The sequence below is a fragment of the Tribolium castaneum genome, chromosome 3, assembly GCF_031307605.1.
Source record: "Tribolium castaneum strain GA2 chromosome 3, icTriCast1.1, whole genome shotgun sequence".
Classification (NCBI taxonomy): Eukaryota; Metazoa; Arthropoda; class Insecta; order Coleoptera; family Tenebrionidae; genus Tribolium; species Tribolium castaneum.
In genome coordinates, this window is record NC_087396.1 from 11,354,471 (window position 1) to 11,374,035 (window position 19,565).

The 19,565-nt window shown below is 45.2% G+C and overlaps 1 protein-coding gene across 5 annotated transcripts in view; it reads right to left on the reverse strand.

Annotated features, from left to right (window-relative positions):
- Positions 1-841: 841 nt before the first annotated feature.
- Positions 842-19,565, reverse strand: part of hth (homothorax) — an 83,022-nt gene continuing 64,298 nt past the window's right edge. For 3 of the 5 annotated variants that reach the window (XM_015981556.2, XM_008197995.3, XM_015981555.2), the window contains 5 exons: positions 13,395-13,543; positions 10,082-10,158; positions 3,747-3,805; positions 2,956-3,117; positions 842-2,899 (listed from right to left, as the gene is read on the reverse strand). In XM_015981556.2, coding sequence (XP_015837042.1) covers positions 2,957-3,117; positions 3,747-3,805; positions 10,082-10,158; positions 13,395-13,543 — 446 coding nt within the window. In that variant the 3' untranslated portion in view covers positions 842-2,899; position 2,956. 5 annotated transcript variants of the gene reach the window in all.

Here is a 19,565-nt window from a genome sequence, read left to right on the forward strand (position 1 = left end):
TCAACCCTGTTCGAATCAGCATCCGTTCGACTTTGTCATTAGAGGGGATGGATAATTAGTGCCGCTTGCGCAATTTGTGCGCACGAGCCCCGAGTTATGATTCGTGAATCTCTGGCCGGCTTCTTGGGCCTCATAGCGCTGACGTTGCGGGAGCCCTTTGGTCCGTAATCGTGGTAATAAGCATTGTAGAAAATGGCGGTGTTTAGGCCGGAAACTCTCATCGGTCACGTAGCACGGACATTTGATTGACACGGCACGCCACCTACCATTTGTTATTCATTCACCGTGTCCGGCTACATTGGGTCCTTATTTAATTAATGTCGGAATTGTCGTTACAAGTCGTCCGCAATGATGCGGGCACGGCTCTCACGATCGATTTTTTCCCGAAAATGTGGGGGGCTGAGAGGAGAAAGTCATTTGGTCCAGGTCCGTGATAAGGGTAATGAATCAAGGCGGCCGCGGTATAAGGAATGGAACGGAACCGGAAGGCAGCCGCCAGCACTGGACACAATTTCCGGGCGCAGGCCTATATAGGAGCTGTCAACCGGACCCCGCGACCAATCTAGGATGACCAATGGACGCTCAAGTCCGGAATCAGGATTGCACGTTAATGTTCGGACGCTCTTTCCGTACACCAAAACGATATTTCAACCGGAATTATCCTCGAAAGGATTATCTCGTCCTAGAGGAAAATTGCGATGTACTTACCTCGATTCGATCCTGCACTCAGTTCACGCGTTTCGCGAAGAGTAAAAGTAAATCAACTTTTTATTAATTGCTTTTTTAATCGGTTAGTATTATTTATGATTTAAGAAAGGGTTTTAGGAGATTCATTAGTAGATTATTAGTTACTTTTGTTTGTTTATTAGTATTGAAATTTGAAATAATTGTTTATTTACATGAACATAAATTGCACTTAATTAACAATAATTCAATCACAGTACAGAAAAGTTAAACGTCCCATCTTGCAGCATAATACGAAAATAATGCGATCGTGACAAATTGGAGGAAACTAAAATTAAGATGAAAGAAAGAGAAATTTTGAAATGAATGTGCATAACAAAAAAGGAAAACAATAGGTGCCGGATCTGGCGGCTTTGCGGCCGTGGATTTTAGGGATTGTTTCCCTTTTTGTGCTACGCACTGCTGTACATCGGCGGATCGTGTGACGGAGGGCGGAAGGAGAGGACAGTCACATATAGCACTACAGTAAAACTAGAATTTGTACTATTATTATTAAAACTGAACAGGGAGGGATAGTGGTTCGGTAGTATTAAAAACACATTTTATATAAGTACACAAGATGTAGCATTTAATGCTCACGTTTCAAAAAAACACTATACAGAGGACACGGCGTTACCAAATTAGTTTAGAGGTATCTCGTCCCATAATCGTTTATAATATTAATATATACTTTCATTAAAAAGCAGAACACAATAAAGTTTCCTCTCATACATAACACAGAGGTACGATATTCTCTCATTGATCTGTATTGATTTTAGTTTTTTCGTATACATTGGATAAGGCGAATAATGATTCATGATGGAAATCACTTAAAACGAACAGCCAACATTCTCATCGGAGGTAATTGTATGTACAAAAAACGACTGGGCCTGGGGCAGAGGGAATCGTATCGTGTCGGCGCGGGCATTAAATATGTACAACGCACTCGAGAGTACATCAGATCAAAAACTATAAATCGGAGTGTAAAAATCAGTATACTTGTAGCCCCCCGCCCTGACCCTAACAAAGGTAACGAAGAATACACACAAGTTTCAAACAATAGGTGAGTGTGAGCCGTGCAACTCCGCCTCGTCGCCGCCATTGTGTACGCCATAATTTCATATAATAATAACCTATAACATCACTAAAGTCGTATACGTCGTGTATTGGGGGCGGCGGCCTCGAAGGACTTGCACGGACACAAAACTAGTCCAGGACAAGGCCTGACGGTTTAATTTAGAATCATCGAAATGAAATTCCGCCTTGTCGCTAAACTTTAATACGGGACGACTGACGGGTTCTTCTGAAATGCCGTTTCTTTTTTACAAAACAACAATAACAATAACCAGGCAAGGCTTGTGCGGACATTCCGGAATCAGCCGGCCAGTCCTCCGTTTGTCCCTGGCAAGTAACTAAACAAAATCATCAGAGTGGTACAAATGAACGAAAACTGCGATCTGGATGCGTGGTGTCTTGAATTAACTATAACAGTGGTACGATAATAATTTAGGTATCAGCCATGGACCACCTGAGTGACTTTGCGACATTCTGTATACTTGTGTATTGATATTATTATTCTAGTCGTAGGGCGAAGGGGTCCGCTGGGCCACCTCCACGACGATTTGTTCTCTAGGTTCAGTAGTTACGTATATCGTATCGTATATCATCATCGGGACAAGGAGAGTTCGGGTTTTTTCCTCAAATAGCAAAAAAATCACAACAGATATAACAACTAGTAATTTACAACAGCACAACCTTGGATTATTTTTTTGTACGCGTCGTACTTTTTGAAGATTTTTTTTTAAGAAACGTGACGGCGGACAGAGTGAAGAAGAGGAGGAGGATCGGGCTGATCGTTTCTGGACTGGATGGGGACTAGGACGAGGGTATTGTAAGGTAACACATCGAGGAACCTAAGCTACGAGACCACATCACTTTACACGGTTGCGGCTGTCCCTTCAGTATACACCGCGGTCCGGGCACCGCTCCGGGGTCGGCCCGCACCTACCACTATCTATGTACAGCAGTCAGCACACGAGTAGTCTAATACTTTTGTACAAGTCCTTCCCGTTAACTAAACACTGGGGCACTACATTTACACTTTGTACAGAGAATAATCACATTTAAGAGTCGCATATTTATATGTCCATTGTCGTTGTCACAAGCGAGGGGGGATCTGAAAGCAGACAAACCGTCAGAAATCGGTACCCACACGTGAGTGTTGGTACTTACCTCACAGGTGGTGTCCGTAGTACTCTGCGGGATAGTGCGCGTACTGGTTGTGGAAGGCTGGATCTCCAGGCGGCCGATGCATCATCTGCTGGCCGTCCATCATGTAGCCCATGGTACCGTCTGGACTGTACGCTCCGCTAGGCCCTGCGTGCGGAGAAAACACTATTAGTGGTGTAACAGGCTGCCCCTGTACTGCATCTGCAGTTCGCCATCCCTGCACCGCGTCCTTTCTCTCGAAAAATGTCACCGCCGTGATGGATCGGTCCGCGAGGGTCAACGGTTCTCCTCGCAATTTCTCTTCGCCCGTCTCGAACAGGAACAGAAAGAGAGCCTCGGAGAATCGATAGCGCACAAGCCATTAATAATACGGCTTTTGCAAAACGCCGAAATGAAAAAAATAGAGGCACGGCGCAACGATAACCGATCATACAAGACTTTCCACTTACAATTCATATCGGAACGATTGCGCGGCATGGGATCGGTCCATATCTTCGTAAAAATGAACACAACAACGTTAGGCTTTAATGGAAATCACGATTCATTAAAAATGAGATAAAGGACGGCGGGAAGGCCGATAACGAGGCATCCGACTCTTGGTGCATCCTGCACGAATGGTCAGACTTTTTCACGCGATTCAACGTTTTTTTCTTCGCTCCCAACCAGTCCTCATTAATTACGGAATTACATACGCCAAAGGGAATTTGCATAAAAATTGCCAATTTTGTTCTCCGAATGAATTTTTCGGGAGGACCCGGTGCAGGGGAAGTTTTTCGGTTGGTCCTTTTACTTACCTGCTCTATTCGACTGGTCGATCATAGGTTGAACTATTCTCCGCCTGGCATTAATGAACCTGGAACAAAGAAGGCGCATTAGTTGCGTTCCAACGTGGATGGAGCGACGCAGGGTGGCGGTGTTGGCGTCGGTCTGGCCTGTCAGCGTCCATCAAAATCGCGCTGGCGCTAATGCGTTCCGACACCGGAAATGATTGGGTTTTCTAGCGACCGATTGGTGGCGCTTCCGGCGCAAATGTACACAACATACGCACGCATACCGGCTAAATTGCGTAAAGATAGAACCGAACAGAAATCGATGTGGCGTACTTCCTCTCCTTTTATGAATAATACAGCGAACGATGCAACTGTAATAGTCGTCGTGGGAAGAGGCCGCTCCGATCCTAATGGATAGGGGAAACTGATCCTACAAAATTCCCTGTAATTTTGTTTATGTGTGACGCGGCTCCCGGATCTGCCCCGGAGTTGGCGGATAATCGAAATACGGCCCGTACGCGAGACTGCCCCCGACCTGCTGCCCCTAGATTCTCATCAAGGTATTGCTGCGGTCCCCCGCGACCTCCCGGAGTAAATCATAAGAGCACGCCGAGGCTCCTGCAAATTTCAGCAGTGCAGCGACAGGAGGTTCCGCGCAATTTGCTCGCTTCTTGCATTAATCACGGTATTCGGAGTTATGCGAGAGGATTACAGAAGGGTTCCTGCCACACATGTGACTGGAGGGAATAAAGAAAACAGTAATTGCAGATCTCGGGCCGTGCGTCTTTATGGACCCGGGTGCCGCAATAAATTCCCGGTTTAATATCTCCCGGCACATAAACGGCAAGCTGACGCTGGAGCGATGATGGAGTCCACGTCGGGTTGACCTGTGTCGCAGATGGTGCCATTTGCTAACGACATAATTACCAGCGCCGTTTCTGACCCCTCGCAGGACCAATTTCGAATATCACGTATTGGAACAAATCATCGCGACGTCCAGCGCCAAAGATCGACCCCTCTTTATTTAAGCTCGGGCAAGACACGCATAGAAATCGCACTCAAACAGGCAATAACGCACATTTTGCCCGGCCCCGGCCAATTCCTTCAGATTTTCGGGAAATTGGCGGGCGGAGGTGCGTGCGGAATCGACAAACATATTACGCCGACGACAATTAGCCAGCGCCGACCCGGAATTAGCCGACATTATCAAAACACAAGAAGTGCTCCCAAGGAAGCTCTAATCTCTTTATGGAAGATCCCGGAGATAATTATTTATGTAGCAACAGTTTTTTCTTTATTAAATTATTATCACATGAAATAGTCTGATTTTTTAACCTTTACCCCAACTTAATAATGCTTGATGGAGATGGAGTTGATTCAGTAGCAGATTTTCTAATTGTGTGTTGGCTGGGGTTTGGATTATTAAGTGGTAGCGCGAAGGCGATTACCTTGATGAATTTGCGCCGTGATTATTTGCATGCGTCGGGTAATCATCCCCGGCTGGTGCGAAATACTACGTGGAGAATGGTTGCGCGATGGTCTCGCGTTTATTATCGAGCGTGTGGATCCCAATTAAGAGGCAGCAGCTGTGAAAATTAATGGAGCACAGCTTTTAAGATGTAATTGGGGGCATTCATAACTCTGCGCCAGCAGTGGTAAAGCGCGTGCTGTTGCCGCCAATACTCCTACTGTATAGTGCGACATCTGATTCCCGTCAACAAACAGCTCTTAATAATACACACACACGTCGTCTCTAGTAATATAATTGTTTTCATGTCGAACCCTTCCTTGTAATCTATCATTTGTAAGCAAGGGGTGCGTTCAGCCGATTTCTCATCGGCCCTTTAACGCGGAAACGATAATTGTAGACGGAATAATGTTTGTGCGAGGCAGCGGACAAGTGTCAGGGGGTGAGAGAGCGCTCGATGCCGAGTCAGCCGGCCGATCATTAGGAGGATTATGGCCCCGCACCGTCGCATTCCGTGAAACCTTACACCAAAGGGTTGACGAAAACAACGAGAGACGAGGCCCGAATCGATAACATAATCTCCAGAAAACGACAGATTCAGAAATAGTAATTTACAATAGGTTCAAGACGCATTATTTTCTTTATTTCCCGAATAACGTAAAAAGCAAATAATATTATACGAGTATCGAATGGACAAACAAATTTTCCTGATCCGTGTGGATTTTGGGGGCGGTTTAAGAGATGTTTTGTGTAGTCGTAAAGGTGACTTTGTTCATTTGTGGGGTTTTTGTTTGTGCCTCCGCCGTTTTTGACCCACTGTGAAGTTAGTTTCAAAGGGAACAAAGAGGGTTGTTTTTGTGGGTTTGTCGCGGGGGTCTGTTGAAATTTTCCACGGAATGGTAATCTTGTATTTTTAATATTCGTGGAGGCCGGGAGGGCGCCGCTTCGCTGGTGTTTTGTTTGTAATTTGGCCGGAGTTCAAGGCGGGCGGACGAGCCAACCCCGACTCGGATCCTGTTTTTCAGCGAGCAGCCCCCGGGATCCCGTTGCCGGCAGCGCGCAGATAAGAGAATTGCACTGTCAAGCCAGAATGATATATTTGACCAACATTTCCATACAGCCGGCTCGCATGAGGATTTCCAATGAAGCGAACGTGCGTAATCTCTGCGATTCGAATTAACGCAGGCACGAGTCGAGGGGTAGGTGGCGGTTATCAGCCGACGTGCACCTGACGATATGTTTGAGGACGGGAAGGGGCAGAATGACCCGACCGTCATTACTGGGGGCCGTCTTGCCGCCCCATTGCGCCGCCGTCGCGCTATCCTCTTGCTCGTGACGATGATGGATTCGAAATTCTGTAGCAGCCCTCACGCACTATCCGGAAACTGAGAAGAAATGACCCGTGAATTTTCCGAGCTGCGAGGGCCCGTGCTGATGCCAGCGCAGCGCCGCCGCCCCCCGCCACACTGCGACACATCTGCACCAGCCGACAACTATATTGACAGCACACATTCGAACCAAGAAAATTTACTACAAAGCATTTCCTATATGCACTTTTTCATTCGCTTTAGTCTTTCCATTTCCGGACCGCGGAGATGCGGCTAAGGAAGCAACGTAGCGTGCGAATCCCTTATAAATGATACACAAAAAATTTTGGTTTCGGGTATAAGAATAGATAAGGAATGTGTTTCTGTTTGGAGTTGAATGGAAATGTGGATTAGCGGTTGTCTCCTTCTGTCGCAATAAAGTGCGTTCGGGCATTTTCCGATACCTGCAAATTGAAAAAGCGCCGAACGGTGCAGTGCACGAGAGTCTACTACGGCAGGGTCGAGCGTCAATACATCACGAGTTCGGGGATTACAGCTTCGCTCTTTCCATCTAACATGATACGTGCTTTATACGGCCGCCGCCTTTCCACGACAGCCGGCTCCAAGTGGAAAAGCGCACATAAATAACGCTCAACCTGCCGTGTCGCCTGTTCTCCCCGAGGAGGACGAGAAGCGCGAAAAACTCACCGAAAAGCTCTTTTTTCCTGCGACCAAATGAAAAGTTTCCCTCGCTTTAAATTTTCACCCCACAATTACCACCCTTACATTAAAAACCGCCGTTGGATCGAACCAGAGAGTGTATTGCATTGTTTGCTTCCCTGTAATGACGGGCTGATAGGATTGAAAGGCTCCGCGGTATTATTTCACAGGAGGAACGGATGTTCGAGGGTGGGAAAGCGCAGATACGGCCTTATCGAACCACGCTGAGTCTTTAATCGACGATGATATTATGGGCTCTATTCACCTGTGGCGCCGACCAACTTTACCAAAGAAGAATTTCCAACATTGATTATTTCTTTATGTTCCTATAATGCCACACAATCGCGGATAGAATTTATAAGTGTGTTTAACACACTTTCCTTACAAACGTTCTATTAAATTGACATTAAAAGCGTCGTTACGGCGATGTAATTTAAAGGTAGCACACATGAATTATGTACAACTAAAGTGTACCAACATTATATACATCATCAGCCATTTATAAAAGGAAAATTACTATTGGGAACGTATTCCGACCTGGAAATCAAACCTAGCAAGAAAACAACTTATTTTTGTTTTAGACGCGGAAACTTGTAATGGAAAACAGAAATATTGGATCATCGGATTTATTGATCGGGCAATTTCTGGCGGTATTATGAATGGAAAATGTAGACTGAGGTAAATTTTGTCTGTCGTATCGATTGCATTGGAATCACGCCTTAAACAAGCAGTTTTCTGTTCAACCGCGTCAGCCGACATTCCTCCCCGATCTCTTCTAATTGTCCTTACACGAAAAAGGCGCGTCCTCCGCCACCTGATCCATTAACCGATCGCGAGGGGTGGCTATGTCGGCGTCGGTTTCAGCCGAACTCCCGCCCACCCTTTATTCATCACGAAATGCACATCAGCCCGGAAGCCACCGAAAGATTCAGTAATTACATTTGAGCGAGCTCGGAATGTAAGCGAGCTATGCAGATCACATTTTAATGCAATTCCATCCATTATCCTGGCAGAGCCATTAACACCAGCCCTGATGCAATTTGGATTGTATGCGAACGAACCGCCGACGACCGTAGACTACAACACACCTCTCTACATTCGGAAAGCTATCTGCTTTATTCGAATAACAAAGGCGCAATCCAGATGACATTACACATTACATGCTGCGGCGGCGGCAGCGTTGGTAAAGCTCGGCTCGGACTTGGACGATAACGAGCAGAGGGATGAGGACGAGGAATGTTCCCACAGCATCGCGCACCGTTAGAGGTGCCATTAATTACCTGTCCGAAATGCCATCGGACAGTGGAACAATGACGTCGAGTCTGTCCGATACAAATCGCACGTTTCTTAAATGCCGGGTCTGGTGTCGGCCGGATTCTTCGCCTTTTTGCCATGCCAGCTATTGCCTCTTTATCTCCGAGTGTAACCCGTGGACGCGCCACGTTTTGTACTTTTCACATGGTGGATGAGTAATTGTGGCGGAAGAGCGTCGTTTAAGTAATTACTATATCAGCTCCTTAATAGTCGTCGTGACGCCGGTCGGATGTGACCCTTGAGGCAACGTCCCCGTAGAAGGGTTGACGCAATCACAGTCGAGATAAAATTGAGCACCACGTATGCAAGAGGACGTCAGAGAACGCGGCGGCAGCGGGCGTAGAACGGTCGTTATTGTTCCGACGGTCCCTATTTTCATTTCCTGCTACAATAGTTCATTAAAAAGGTGTTTCGGAGGCTATTTGGTAAGCTATTAGGTGGCCTGATATTACTCCTCGGAGAGTCATTCGCCGGCGGCAGCATCCGACGACAATGAAACTCACTCGTAAATTGCCGGCAAGCAACAAGACGCAAGAGGGGCGGTGGACTCTCACCGACGACTTCTTCAGCAACCGAATGCCAGTTGATAACGCCAAACACGATTTATCATCGAAATGCATTAACCCACGGGAACTCCCAAGACAAAAGCGAAATGTGAAAAATGACAATAATGAACGAAGAAACCGAAAGGAAACTCAGATACAGATACATCGAATCGGAGCTTTTCGTCATCCTTTGGCGTCACGCTTTAACGTATATGAATCTTAAAGGTGGATTAAGGCCGAAGCCGACGTTTGAATGACATAAGTAGTGGCCGCAAATTAAGATCGTCGGTCGGTGGAGTAGTTCGGGAAAAAGTTTCAAGTGTTGTGGAGTAGTTGATTTGGTTGGTTGAAGAGGGCGTCAGAATTCGGTGCGTCTCCCCTATAAATTGGCTCGAAAGCGATTTATCACCGGGTCGCATTAACCCAGGTGAACCCCCGAGACGGCATCGGTAATGGCACTCGGCGTGAAAAATGATGATGACGTCGATGGCGCCCGGAGGCTCCCCGAGGTGTCCAAAGAGCGACTTCTTGGAGCGTCAAGTGAGCGTAACGGGCCGGCGTCACGGCCAAGTGGAGCACGTATTTCGGCGGCCATTTCCGGGCCGTCGGACAGTAATCGCCCTCTTCAGGCTCGTAAACGGGCCGAAATGACCGGCGAGACGCCGCGGGACGGCCCTTAATGGATCCATACGACGCGAATATCGGATCCAACAGTCGCCGTTGACTAGGACGACTAACGTGATAAATTGTGTACCGACATAATAGCATTATAAAAATCGATGACAATTAACGCGTGCGCCCGCCTCCACTCTGATGTGGCGTGGAGCGCCATTTCCAGCCGTAATCTCATTTGCAGCGCTGCCGGGGGACGAAATCTAATTAGCGCCGAAAGCTGATCGGTAATTACTACGATTAATCAATCCGTTCCCATTCCGGAAGCACTTCTTTCCGACGAGAGACACTTTCCCAATACAAAAATCAAAAAGCTACCATCGAAACACTCACCAGTTGTTGACTTGTAGTATCGTTAAACCCGTATCTTGCGCCAACTGCTTTTTTTGGTCTTCCGAGGGATAAGGATGCTGAAACAGAAACAATCATTAAAATTCCTGCAACATGAGCCAGCCTCGGTCGCAATTGCATTCGTGAAAAATACAAGTTTATCTCAAGTAGGGGCGATAATAACGTCCATGTCAAATTTGCAATTGGAACATGTCAAATTGAGAGTCGGGGGCGTAACGACACGTGATCATCCGTAACTTTCGTGACCGGGCGTTCCGCTGGAGGCGGGCCGGCAGCAACTGCCTCCGGCATCGTCATCATCGTCCCAATAATCCCGAATGCAGAGTAAAAACTGGGAGAAAATTTCCATTCGAAACACGGACGCGTCTAAACGATAATCAAAGGATATCCCGAATCCCATTTAGCCAAGGAAGATTGAAGAAGGGACGCTCTATGACGGTGTTCTCGCGCGATAAAAAATTGCATCAGGTTGATGGGTTAATTATTTAGATCGCGGATATGATGTCCCGATAGAGGGCGAATCTGCGGTCGTAACTCCGTGAAAAACAGCGCGCTCGATCCATTCGTTCCCCATCACACCTCGGAAAGTCTCCTCCGAGAGCGATAACCCCATCTGGTGGTTCTCCAGGGCTGCATAACCCTTATGCCCGCGTCGCCTTGGCCGCAAAAAGCCGCGATGCATAGTGATTTTTACGATTATGTTGGGAATCCGAAACGGCCGAGGATCGGTTGGTTATTTGCGTGCTGCGCGAAGATCGGATAGAGGAGAGGGTGATCACCTTGGCGGACCCCCGGGGTGCACACACATCACTTCGCTGGCGGATTTACGGCTGCAATCGCATTCGAACAGAGACGATCCGAATTCAAAGATAAAACCATAAATAACCCAACGCCATCCGTCTTCACGCACTCGCCTCGCCTCAGTCGGGAAGGAAGCGTAATTGCAACAATACAACGTTGCGAACAAAACGGGGAACAAAGAATACTCGCCGGAATGAGAGAAACATGAAAATGCCGGAGCGGCCGCGTTATAAATGATGCCAGGCGACAACACAAACAGACGCGTGGTGTATCTACTTTTTACGTTCCTGCGGATGAATAGTCATGATCCGAAACGCGAAATTAGCTACACGGGGCGAGTTAGCGCCGTTTGCGTGCGAACCGAAGATAACAGATCCACTCTGTCATTGGGTGACGTTATCGCAGATTGAGACGACGCAACCATCCTCGTATTGTAATTGTGGACAATTTTAAATGCGAGCAGAGATGCGACGCTTTAATTATTGCGGATGGAACGGGTCCGATTTAATGCTTGAGCAAATCCGCTCGGATTTCGAATCGGCTCCGGTAAGCAGGACACATGTCGACGGTGAGGCTCCCCTGCGGATAAACTAGGATAACGCCACCGGAAATATAGCCGAGATGCAGTCGGATCGGAAATGAAAGCTTTCCCTGAAAAAGACAAGCTTTTTTCCGGGGCGAGCGCCAATCGCCGCTCCAAATTGCCACATCGAACTCACTACAAATTTTACACAACGAAATTGCCATAATTACCTACTTTCACTCTCAATAAAAGTATCAGTGAAGTCTCAGATTCGGTTTTCTATAGCCACCTACTTCCAGAATTAACACATCTAATTAAAAATTAATGCATGCTATGAATTATTTACATTTGTCGTGCTTATCACGTTCCGCGTCCTAATTGAGTATGTTAACAATATCATATTTAAAAACATTTATTTTAAAATAATTGGCATTCAATTTGATGAATGGCAGTGGACGTAGTGAATAGTTTTTAATGTGTATAATGTATTTTGTGATCATGCAATTTGTCATTTTATTATTTCGGGTTCTTGCACAATACATTTTTAATTATTACAATTCTGTCCAAAATAGAAATTATTTTAGATATTTGGTGCTGGTACGCTAAGCAGTAGACTTATGTGCGCTAATTTATCGATTTGTGAGCCAAGAAATTACATATGACCAGTGATACAGTTATCGTAAGCGACTTTCCAAAGTAGTTTTAAAATTACGATACCATTTTCCTAGTCCTGGTGTCGTCCCATAATCGCAGAAATGTTTCGGAAAGTATAAAAAAGTTAATGAAAGTGTTGGGGATGGATGCATTTTTAGTTCGATAGGGAATGCAAACGATGAGATTTGGAGGCGATTTACGTCTTGAGGAAACGTTATAATGGAAGCCCGACTCGGCGTTACCTAAACGAGTCACGTGAAAGTAATTACGGGGCCGTCGACGGGGCGACGCGCTTTTTAATTAATATTTTCTCGGTAATAAAAAGTCGGCATCGAGAAAGAACAAGGTCGGCTGCGGCGTCGTCGGCAGCGTCAAGGGGCCCAAATGCATCGATCGAGTGGGTCTGTCCCTCGCAATATCCGATAGCAGGATTAGCGCACAGGGTTTAATGAGTCGTGCAAGTAAGCCGGGATCAGAGAGCGATACCCGCGCTGGGATGATGCATCGCTCAAATATTCATGCGTCGCCGCGGCGTCGTCGTCGACGTCGGTCTTTAGTCCACTGTCGGCCATTAAATATTGAGGAGAGCGCGCGGTCAAGAGTGGCCCCCGCGGGAGCCGCCAGCTCACTGTTATCTACGGTTTCCGGGCCGCAGCTCCAATTGCGGACTCCCATCCTTTAATTCTGGTTGACAGGTGGACGGGCCGGCCGCTTGCCGGGATTTCCTCGGGGACCAACTCGCCCCGTCTTATATCACACGCCGGAGGAGATGCCGCGCTCGGACGCCGGACATCGAACCACGCAAGGAATACGGATGAGCGCCGCGGGGCCTCCGACGACGTTTGCATACATACAGAACGCCCGCTTCAAGGGCCGCCTAATCCAGGCCAAAGACGTGACCACTGAACACCGCCAAACGCTTCCCACAGGAAAATCTCTCATACACGATAATCGGAACCAATAAATTGCCCACATTCACAAATGCAAACAAATACATCCATTTTTCGAAAATATTACATGACTGCTTCATTAGGGGACGCGGAAGCCAACATTCATGAGTTACATGTCATTGATTCCCTTTAAATTATTACTGATTTCGATTTTTCAACTCGTAAGCGTATACCCTTAGCCCACTAAAAATTTTTTGGATCCCATCATCATTGAGTGACTTTCTCCGATTTCTGCAAAATTACTGAGCCTCGAATTGAGCTCACTAACTAAAAAATATTCAAGAGATGAGCATCATCCCCTTGCGAAAGTTGATAAAAGTGATTGTTTTTGCGGTTTTTTAACTTTTTGAGCGGATTGGAGACTTACCGTTAGGTGTTGGAACAGCCACGCTCTGAGTATGTTGGTGGCGACCTTAGGGAAGATGCCTCTCTTTTTTTGATTCTTCTTCCCGTTCGTGTCGTCATCTTCCTCGCCTGTTCCCTCCCCGCTCCCGATGCTGGCATTACTGGCATCACCTGTAACAAAAAAGCCCATCCTCCATCATCCTGCGTGAATAACGACGTCGAGCTTTGCGCACGACTGCCTAATTACGCGACGCAATTTTGCGGGTGGCGTAATGATAGTCGATGCAGTGAGAGATTGCAGAACCCCGTATACACCACGTATGCAGACACAGGGCGAGGGTGAGGGGTTTAATGACTCACACGCAAACTGAAAGGGGAAGAAATCAGATTAGGGCCGACCTACGACTTTCACAAACGACTCCTGTGTTGTGTTGTTTGACGAAAGCCGAAACAAACACGAGCGGTTTCACCACAATAAAAGCTGGAAAGGGTCTTAAACGGCGCGATCGCGAGTCGAAAAACGTCCGAGCCTAATTAGGAGGTTCGGTTAATTGGGAGCATTGGTTACATGGAGGAGACTCAACCTGTGGCACGGATGATTTACATGAGACGCTGATTGATATCGAGTTTTTGGTTGGATCTTGTGATATTCCAATCTGTCAGTGCGCGTCCGTTTCGGTGGTGAGTTCGTTAAGATAATTGCGCGGAACGGACGCACAATGCCCGGTGAAATCCCGGGGAGACAGTCCAAAGGCACTGCGATAACGCTTGATTAATCGTCTTCGGTGTCGGCTGCTGCCGGATCATCCGACACACGAACTGGTTTTTGGCGATCCGAAGACGGATAACGACGGACCCAAGAATGTTCGATCACGATAGAGTACCGGTCGAGGCCCCCATGACGAAGACAGGGGCGAAGAGAGCCGGATTTATCGTCCTTAGAGCAACCCCGAGCGAATCCATCATCGCAGATACGCGATTCGCGGGGTGCATACTCATTACATATCACTCTTTTTCAATTCTATCTTCGACAAACAGAAACTTGATAGATACTACGTGGGCTGCGTACATCGCCAGATAAGCGCATCGCGACGATGCTAATTACACTGTCCAATTTTTTTTACAGTAAAACCTCTCAACAACGGACACCGATGGGGAACCTTCAACTGTCCGTTGTAGGGAGGTGTCCGCTAATGGGAGGTGGAAATTTTAATATAGGTTTTGTTACGTATTTTTATATTTCTTGAAGTTAGAGGAGGATTTTGGTGTAATTGTGTGGAGGCGTTTGGGGCCCTTTTGTGTATTCAGTGCACTCAGGCATCTGGATTTGTTTATTTTCAATCGGCTTGTCCATATGCAATGCTAAAACACGCTGAAAGTCGAGATAGACAGCCGAGCCACGTTTGTTTGTTGTGAGAAGGCGACCCCTCACCAGTATTCATTAACACACATTAATCTATCGTCTGCGGGATTACTGGCGATCTGTCACTGACATGGCAACTTCAAATCACTGTTCTCGTCGGGGCCTGCGGCTCCCACATATGCAATTTCGCGGTAACGCCTTTCTTTCATTACGAGGAGTGGAAAAAATTTCCAAAGGGGAGACTTTTGTCAAACAGTTTTGAATGCTCATCTCTAGACCACCGAGATGACATGATGACAATAGCTTTTTAGCGTTGTTTGCAGCATCACGTAAATCGATTATCTCGGAGATTGTCGATTTAGTGGTGGCTGGGTTTGGTTTATTGCGTTCGAAAAATTCCCATAAAGCCGTGGTATTTTAAGTTTAATTTGGTGTCGAGCCTTGTCTGGAGTTGTCGGAAATTCTTGTATGTGAATTAGTTGATGTGAGGTGATTCGATCCGATTTTAAGTGCCTTTGGCTTGAGTTTAGTTGGCTGGACGATTTACGAGAGAGTTTGGGAATTTAGGTTCGTTATCACGCACATGTCGCCTCGTCCAGGAAAAAACCACGAAATGGAGAGTAAACATGTGCCCGAGATGCTTTGGAAGCGTTCCAACCGAACGAATTAAAATAATGTCCGTCGTGCAAAAACATAAAATGCATCATTAAAGAAGTCTCTCGTGTGAGTGCCACGGAGAGTTTTACCGATTTAGCCGAATTTATGTACGGCGGGTATTAAGTCGAGACCTGGCCGTCGACGATGACGCTTTCGACAGATACATGACGGCGGAGGACAGGTGTCGAAAGGAGCGTCTCGGCGCCGACCGCGTAAACAAGACGCCCGGAACACGCTGTTATGTCTCTCACATGTGCTCATGTTATGATCGTCGCCCTTTCGGGAGAGCTTGAGTGACAGCGCGCCTTCAAACAGACGTCCGCGGTGTGACAGTCGTCGCTCTAATCCCGAGGAATTTCCAATATGGGCCCGGGAGAACAATAGTGCTGCGCTATTATGGTGGGAAATGGCTTGCGGCCGCGAGGAGGGTCCCATCGAACGAGCCCAGCCGTCCATCGGCGGATAATGATGGGTCACGTCACTCATACCATTGGTCGGCGCGGCACACCGCGCTTATAAAAGTATTACAAGTTCACCTCGTGTCGGCTTTGTGGGATTCCAATCAGGCACATCTGACGTCTACATTCTTTTCTCTCTCACCGGAACGTGACTGACAATGTGGAAAATTCGCCGCACGGACCCAAGGCTATCGCGCCGGCCTGCCTTGCATTATAAACATATAATGTGCGCTATTATCATATTTACATAAATTATAATATCTTATAAAAAACGTAATTTCTCGAATAAGAAAGCCAGAGGCCTTTGCCGGCTCGACATTATTGCGTGCCCTCGCAAGACGCACCCGACACACACCACACAATAACCGCAACTGCTTATAAAGAAATCAAGAACCGTAATTTTGCAAACCGCAACAAATGCTTTTATTCCCGCTTTGACCAATTGCAGTAATCAGCGGTTTTAGGCATGCCCACCTCGTCCACTTCATCCTTTTATTCAAAGTAAATACTGACTTTATACGAACAATATAAAGAATTACCAACACACCATCTCCCCAACGCATACATATGGAGGAGGCACGCATACATGGCTTTACCAAATGGCCGATGAGATGCGCTAGATAACAGACCCCATAATTGCAAATTATCTCTCTTCAACTTACTGACACCAATCACCGAATTTAACAGTTTCTCCCAAGTTGGCTAAGTAACCCCCTTTGCTGGGGTCCCAAAGCCCAGTCATCTATAACTTCTTTAAAAAAAAATACCCCAAAACAACGAATCATTTCTATAAACATTTGGTAAGTCAAATAATCTTGATTCATAAATATGTAGGAAGTATATCATAATTATTCATAAATCATAAATACGTACAGTGTATAAAAAATTCAGTTTAAAGACGTATTTTGACTTTTGTACGCTGTGGCGAGTTAGCAAAATTTCGTAAAAAACGCAATGTTTAGTTTGAAAAGGTATACTCTAAAAGCCAAAAATTGTGTAAATGTGACCAGTTTATCTTGTTTTTTTGGCATGGATAAAAAGTTAAGGGGGTGTTCCGAAAAAGTACCTCAGTATCAGTGGTCTTCCAAGGTGCCTAGTTGTACTCCATCCACCCCTAATTGATATGTCCAGGTGTTTGTCACTTATCGAAATAATAATTTATGGATACATATTGTGATTTTAATTAATACTTTGAAGTGGTTGCACTATTTAAATTCTTTAAAATGCTGCCCCTTTCTGTAGCTATGTATAATTCATTTCGCCAATTTTTGCCTCATCCCACTACAAACGAAATCAAAGACCGAACACCGGTAGTGATTTAAAATTCGGATCGATCTTGTTTGGTATAATGGCTTCTCGGTGTCTGTGTCATCATCGTTGGTGATTTTTTGATTCTGCTGCCGCATGCAGGAAGGCAGTTAAAAAGGGCCTATCGCTGCATGGCCGTGCATAATTGGCCCGGGGCCCGGCATACTTGTGGTAGGTTGCGAGCCTCTTAATCTCGTTGCTGTCAGAGACAGACGTTTTCGCGTATCGACGTCGACGTCGCGACGCACGTGGCATCGTTTGTTGTTTGTTTGTTGTGCGGTGCGTGGGATCGATGTGGCGGTGGTTCTCGGGGGGTAATTAGCGACGCAGGGCTGTTTTCTCGAAATGAGATTTTGGGGGCGCGCTGCTTGAGTGATGGACCGTCGTTTCCAAGGTAACAATTACCTCTCGGCTCCACGTGACGGTCCGGTCGAGCCTTCATGGGAACCAATTACGGCACCGACTTGATGGATGGTCCAATCAGGGATAGGACGCTGCTCGTCGCTCGAAACGGACGAACTCGCTTGGCTTTACCACCAGGTGACCCGCAGGGGTCACACCGGCAAATTGCAAGACGGCTTTGATAGGATGCTTCATGGGCGGGAGCGTTCTCACGTTACAGCCACAGACGCGCAATATGGATTCTTGACTTTATATTATGCTTTCGATGGAAATACCTACACACGAAGGACGATTTTTCATGCCCAAGATCGTTTCTGCCCGACCGTTACACTAGATGTAATTGTCCCCGGCTTAATGTTCTTATTCGCTATTCAAATTGGTCATAACGATCTTTAACTAAAGGTGTTATTTTCGCAACACTTTATATATGACCATGTTGTGAGAAGTTTTTACATGCCTATTAACCACTTGCTCGCTGCACAAATCGATTATTTATGCTTCGTACGATTACCACTTTTTACAGAAACTATTAAATACACGAGGAATATAATCCTTTACCCACGCACCCACTGAACACCCGTAACCCCCCGCAGATTCAAAACTTGAAGATTTTGTGCTAACAATCCTTTTTTGCCAAAGGACATTATTCGATATAATTTCAATCAGAAATTTTGAAAAATTGTATAGCATTCCTTAGTTTGTACACCCCTTCCAAAAGATCGTAAGTTAATAGAATATTGACTGTTAAGTCAACCAGTTTCGTCATCGTCCTGATGATGCCATCTTAATTGGCGAAACACGTGTTGGTTTTAAAAAGTTTGAAATCAAGAGGTCTTTACAACCAATCATTAAATTATACAATTTTTGAAGACACCAACCCAAAAAACTATCCCGCATGCATTTTTTAGTAAATTTCATGAAATGTCTTTTCTTCTCCAGATTTCAAAAAATTAAAAAATAAATAAGAGTATGTGCATAATTAAATTATTTTTATACTGAATCACTATTAGTGGTCCAAGGCACAATAATTAGGAGTTGCCGCCGTTTATGGTCCTTCGAGACGGATACATTGGCATTCATCATTGTCGATATGTTTGTTCTTGGTACAAAATGTACCAAAATGAATGAAATGAATATTTCCGGCAAATCTAAATTGCATAAGCGGCCATAATACTTGCAAATAAATTATTTCGGAGGTAATTCCAATTTGTTTTTACGATTTTTTCCATGTGCATATATAAGTTTCTTATCTGTGTGTTAAAAAGTAAACAGGTTACCATTTTTGAATTAAAAATGTACATGTAGGTATATTTAATAGTTGGTGTGCGTATTTACTACTCAAGGTAACATGTCGATATGTACCTAGTTAAATATTTTTTGTATCGTTACCAAGTTTTTTTTATATGTTGACAAGTTTATACCGCACAGTCCTCTATAATTTATATTCTCTTGCAAAAGATTTTATTAGCGTCTTGTTCCCCTAACTACTTCAACGGGAAAAATAGTTCTACTACTTGAACTTTGATCTTTGTAAAATTTTTATATCACTAAATAAAAAATGCTATAAAACTGATCTACTGAATAAATACCATCTGTTTGGTAAAGCCTGCAAATATATAACAGGTTGGTAAGTCCCATATGCACACTTTGCCAATTGTAAATAAAACAAATGTAAATATTATCTTATTAGTCTCACGTACAATCAAAGCATAATTCCAAAATATAACAACATCATCACCAAACATTATTTCAAAAATTGATTACTTAACGTGATTTTGTTTGACTTTGATGTTGTCTAAATGAAAACATCTTACACTTTTCTTCACGTATCAACCAATGGGTTTATTTTACGTCAGTGTGATAACATAAAACACCTCTAATAAACAGAACCATTAGAAAAATATAATAATAATAAAAATAACTAGTTAGACGGATATTATTCCAAGTTTTTCATTTATTTTGAAGCAATTAAATTGAGTTAAGTTTTTACGTGTAAATAAATAGG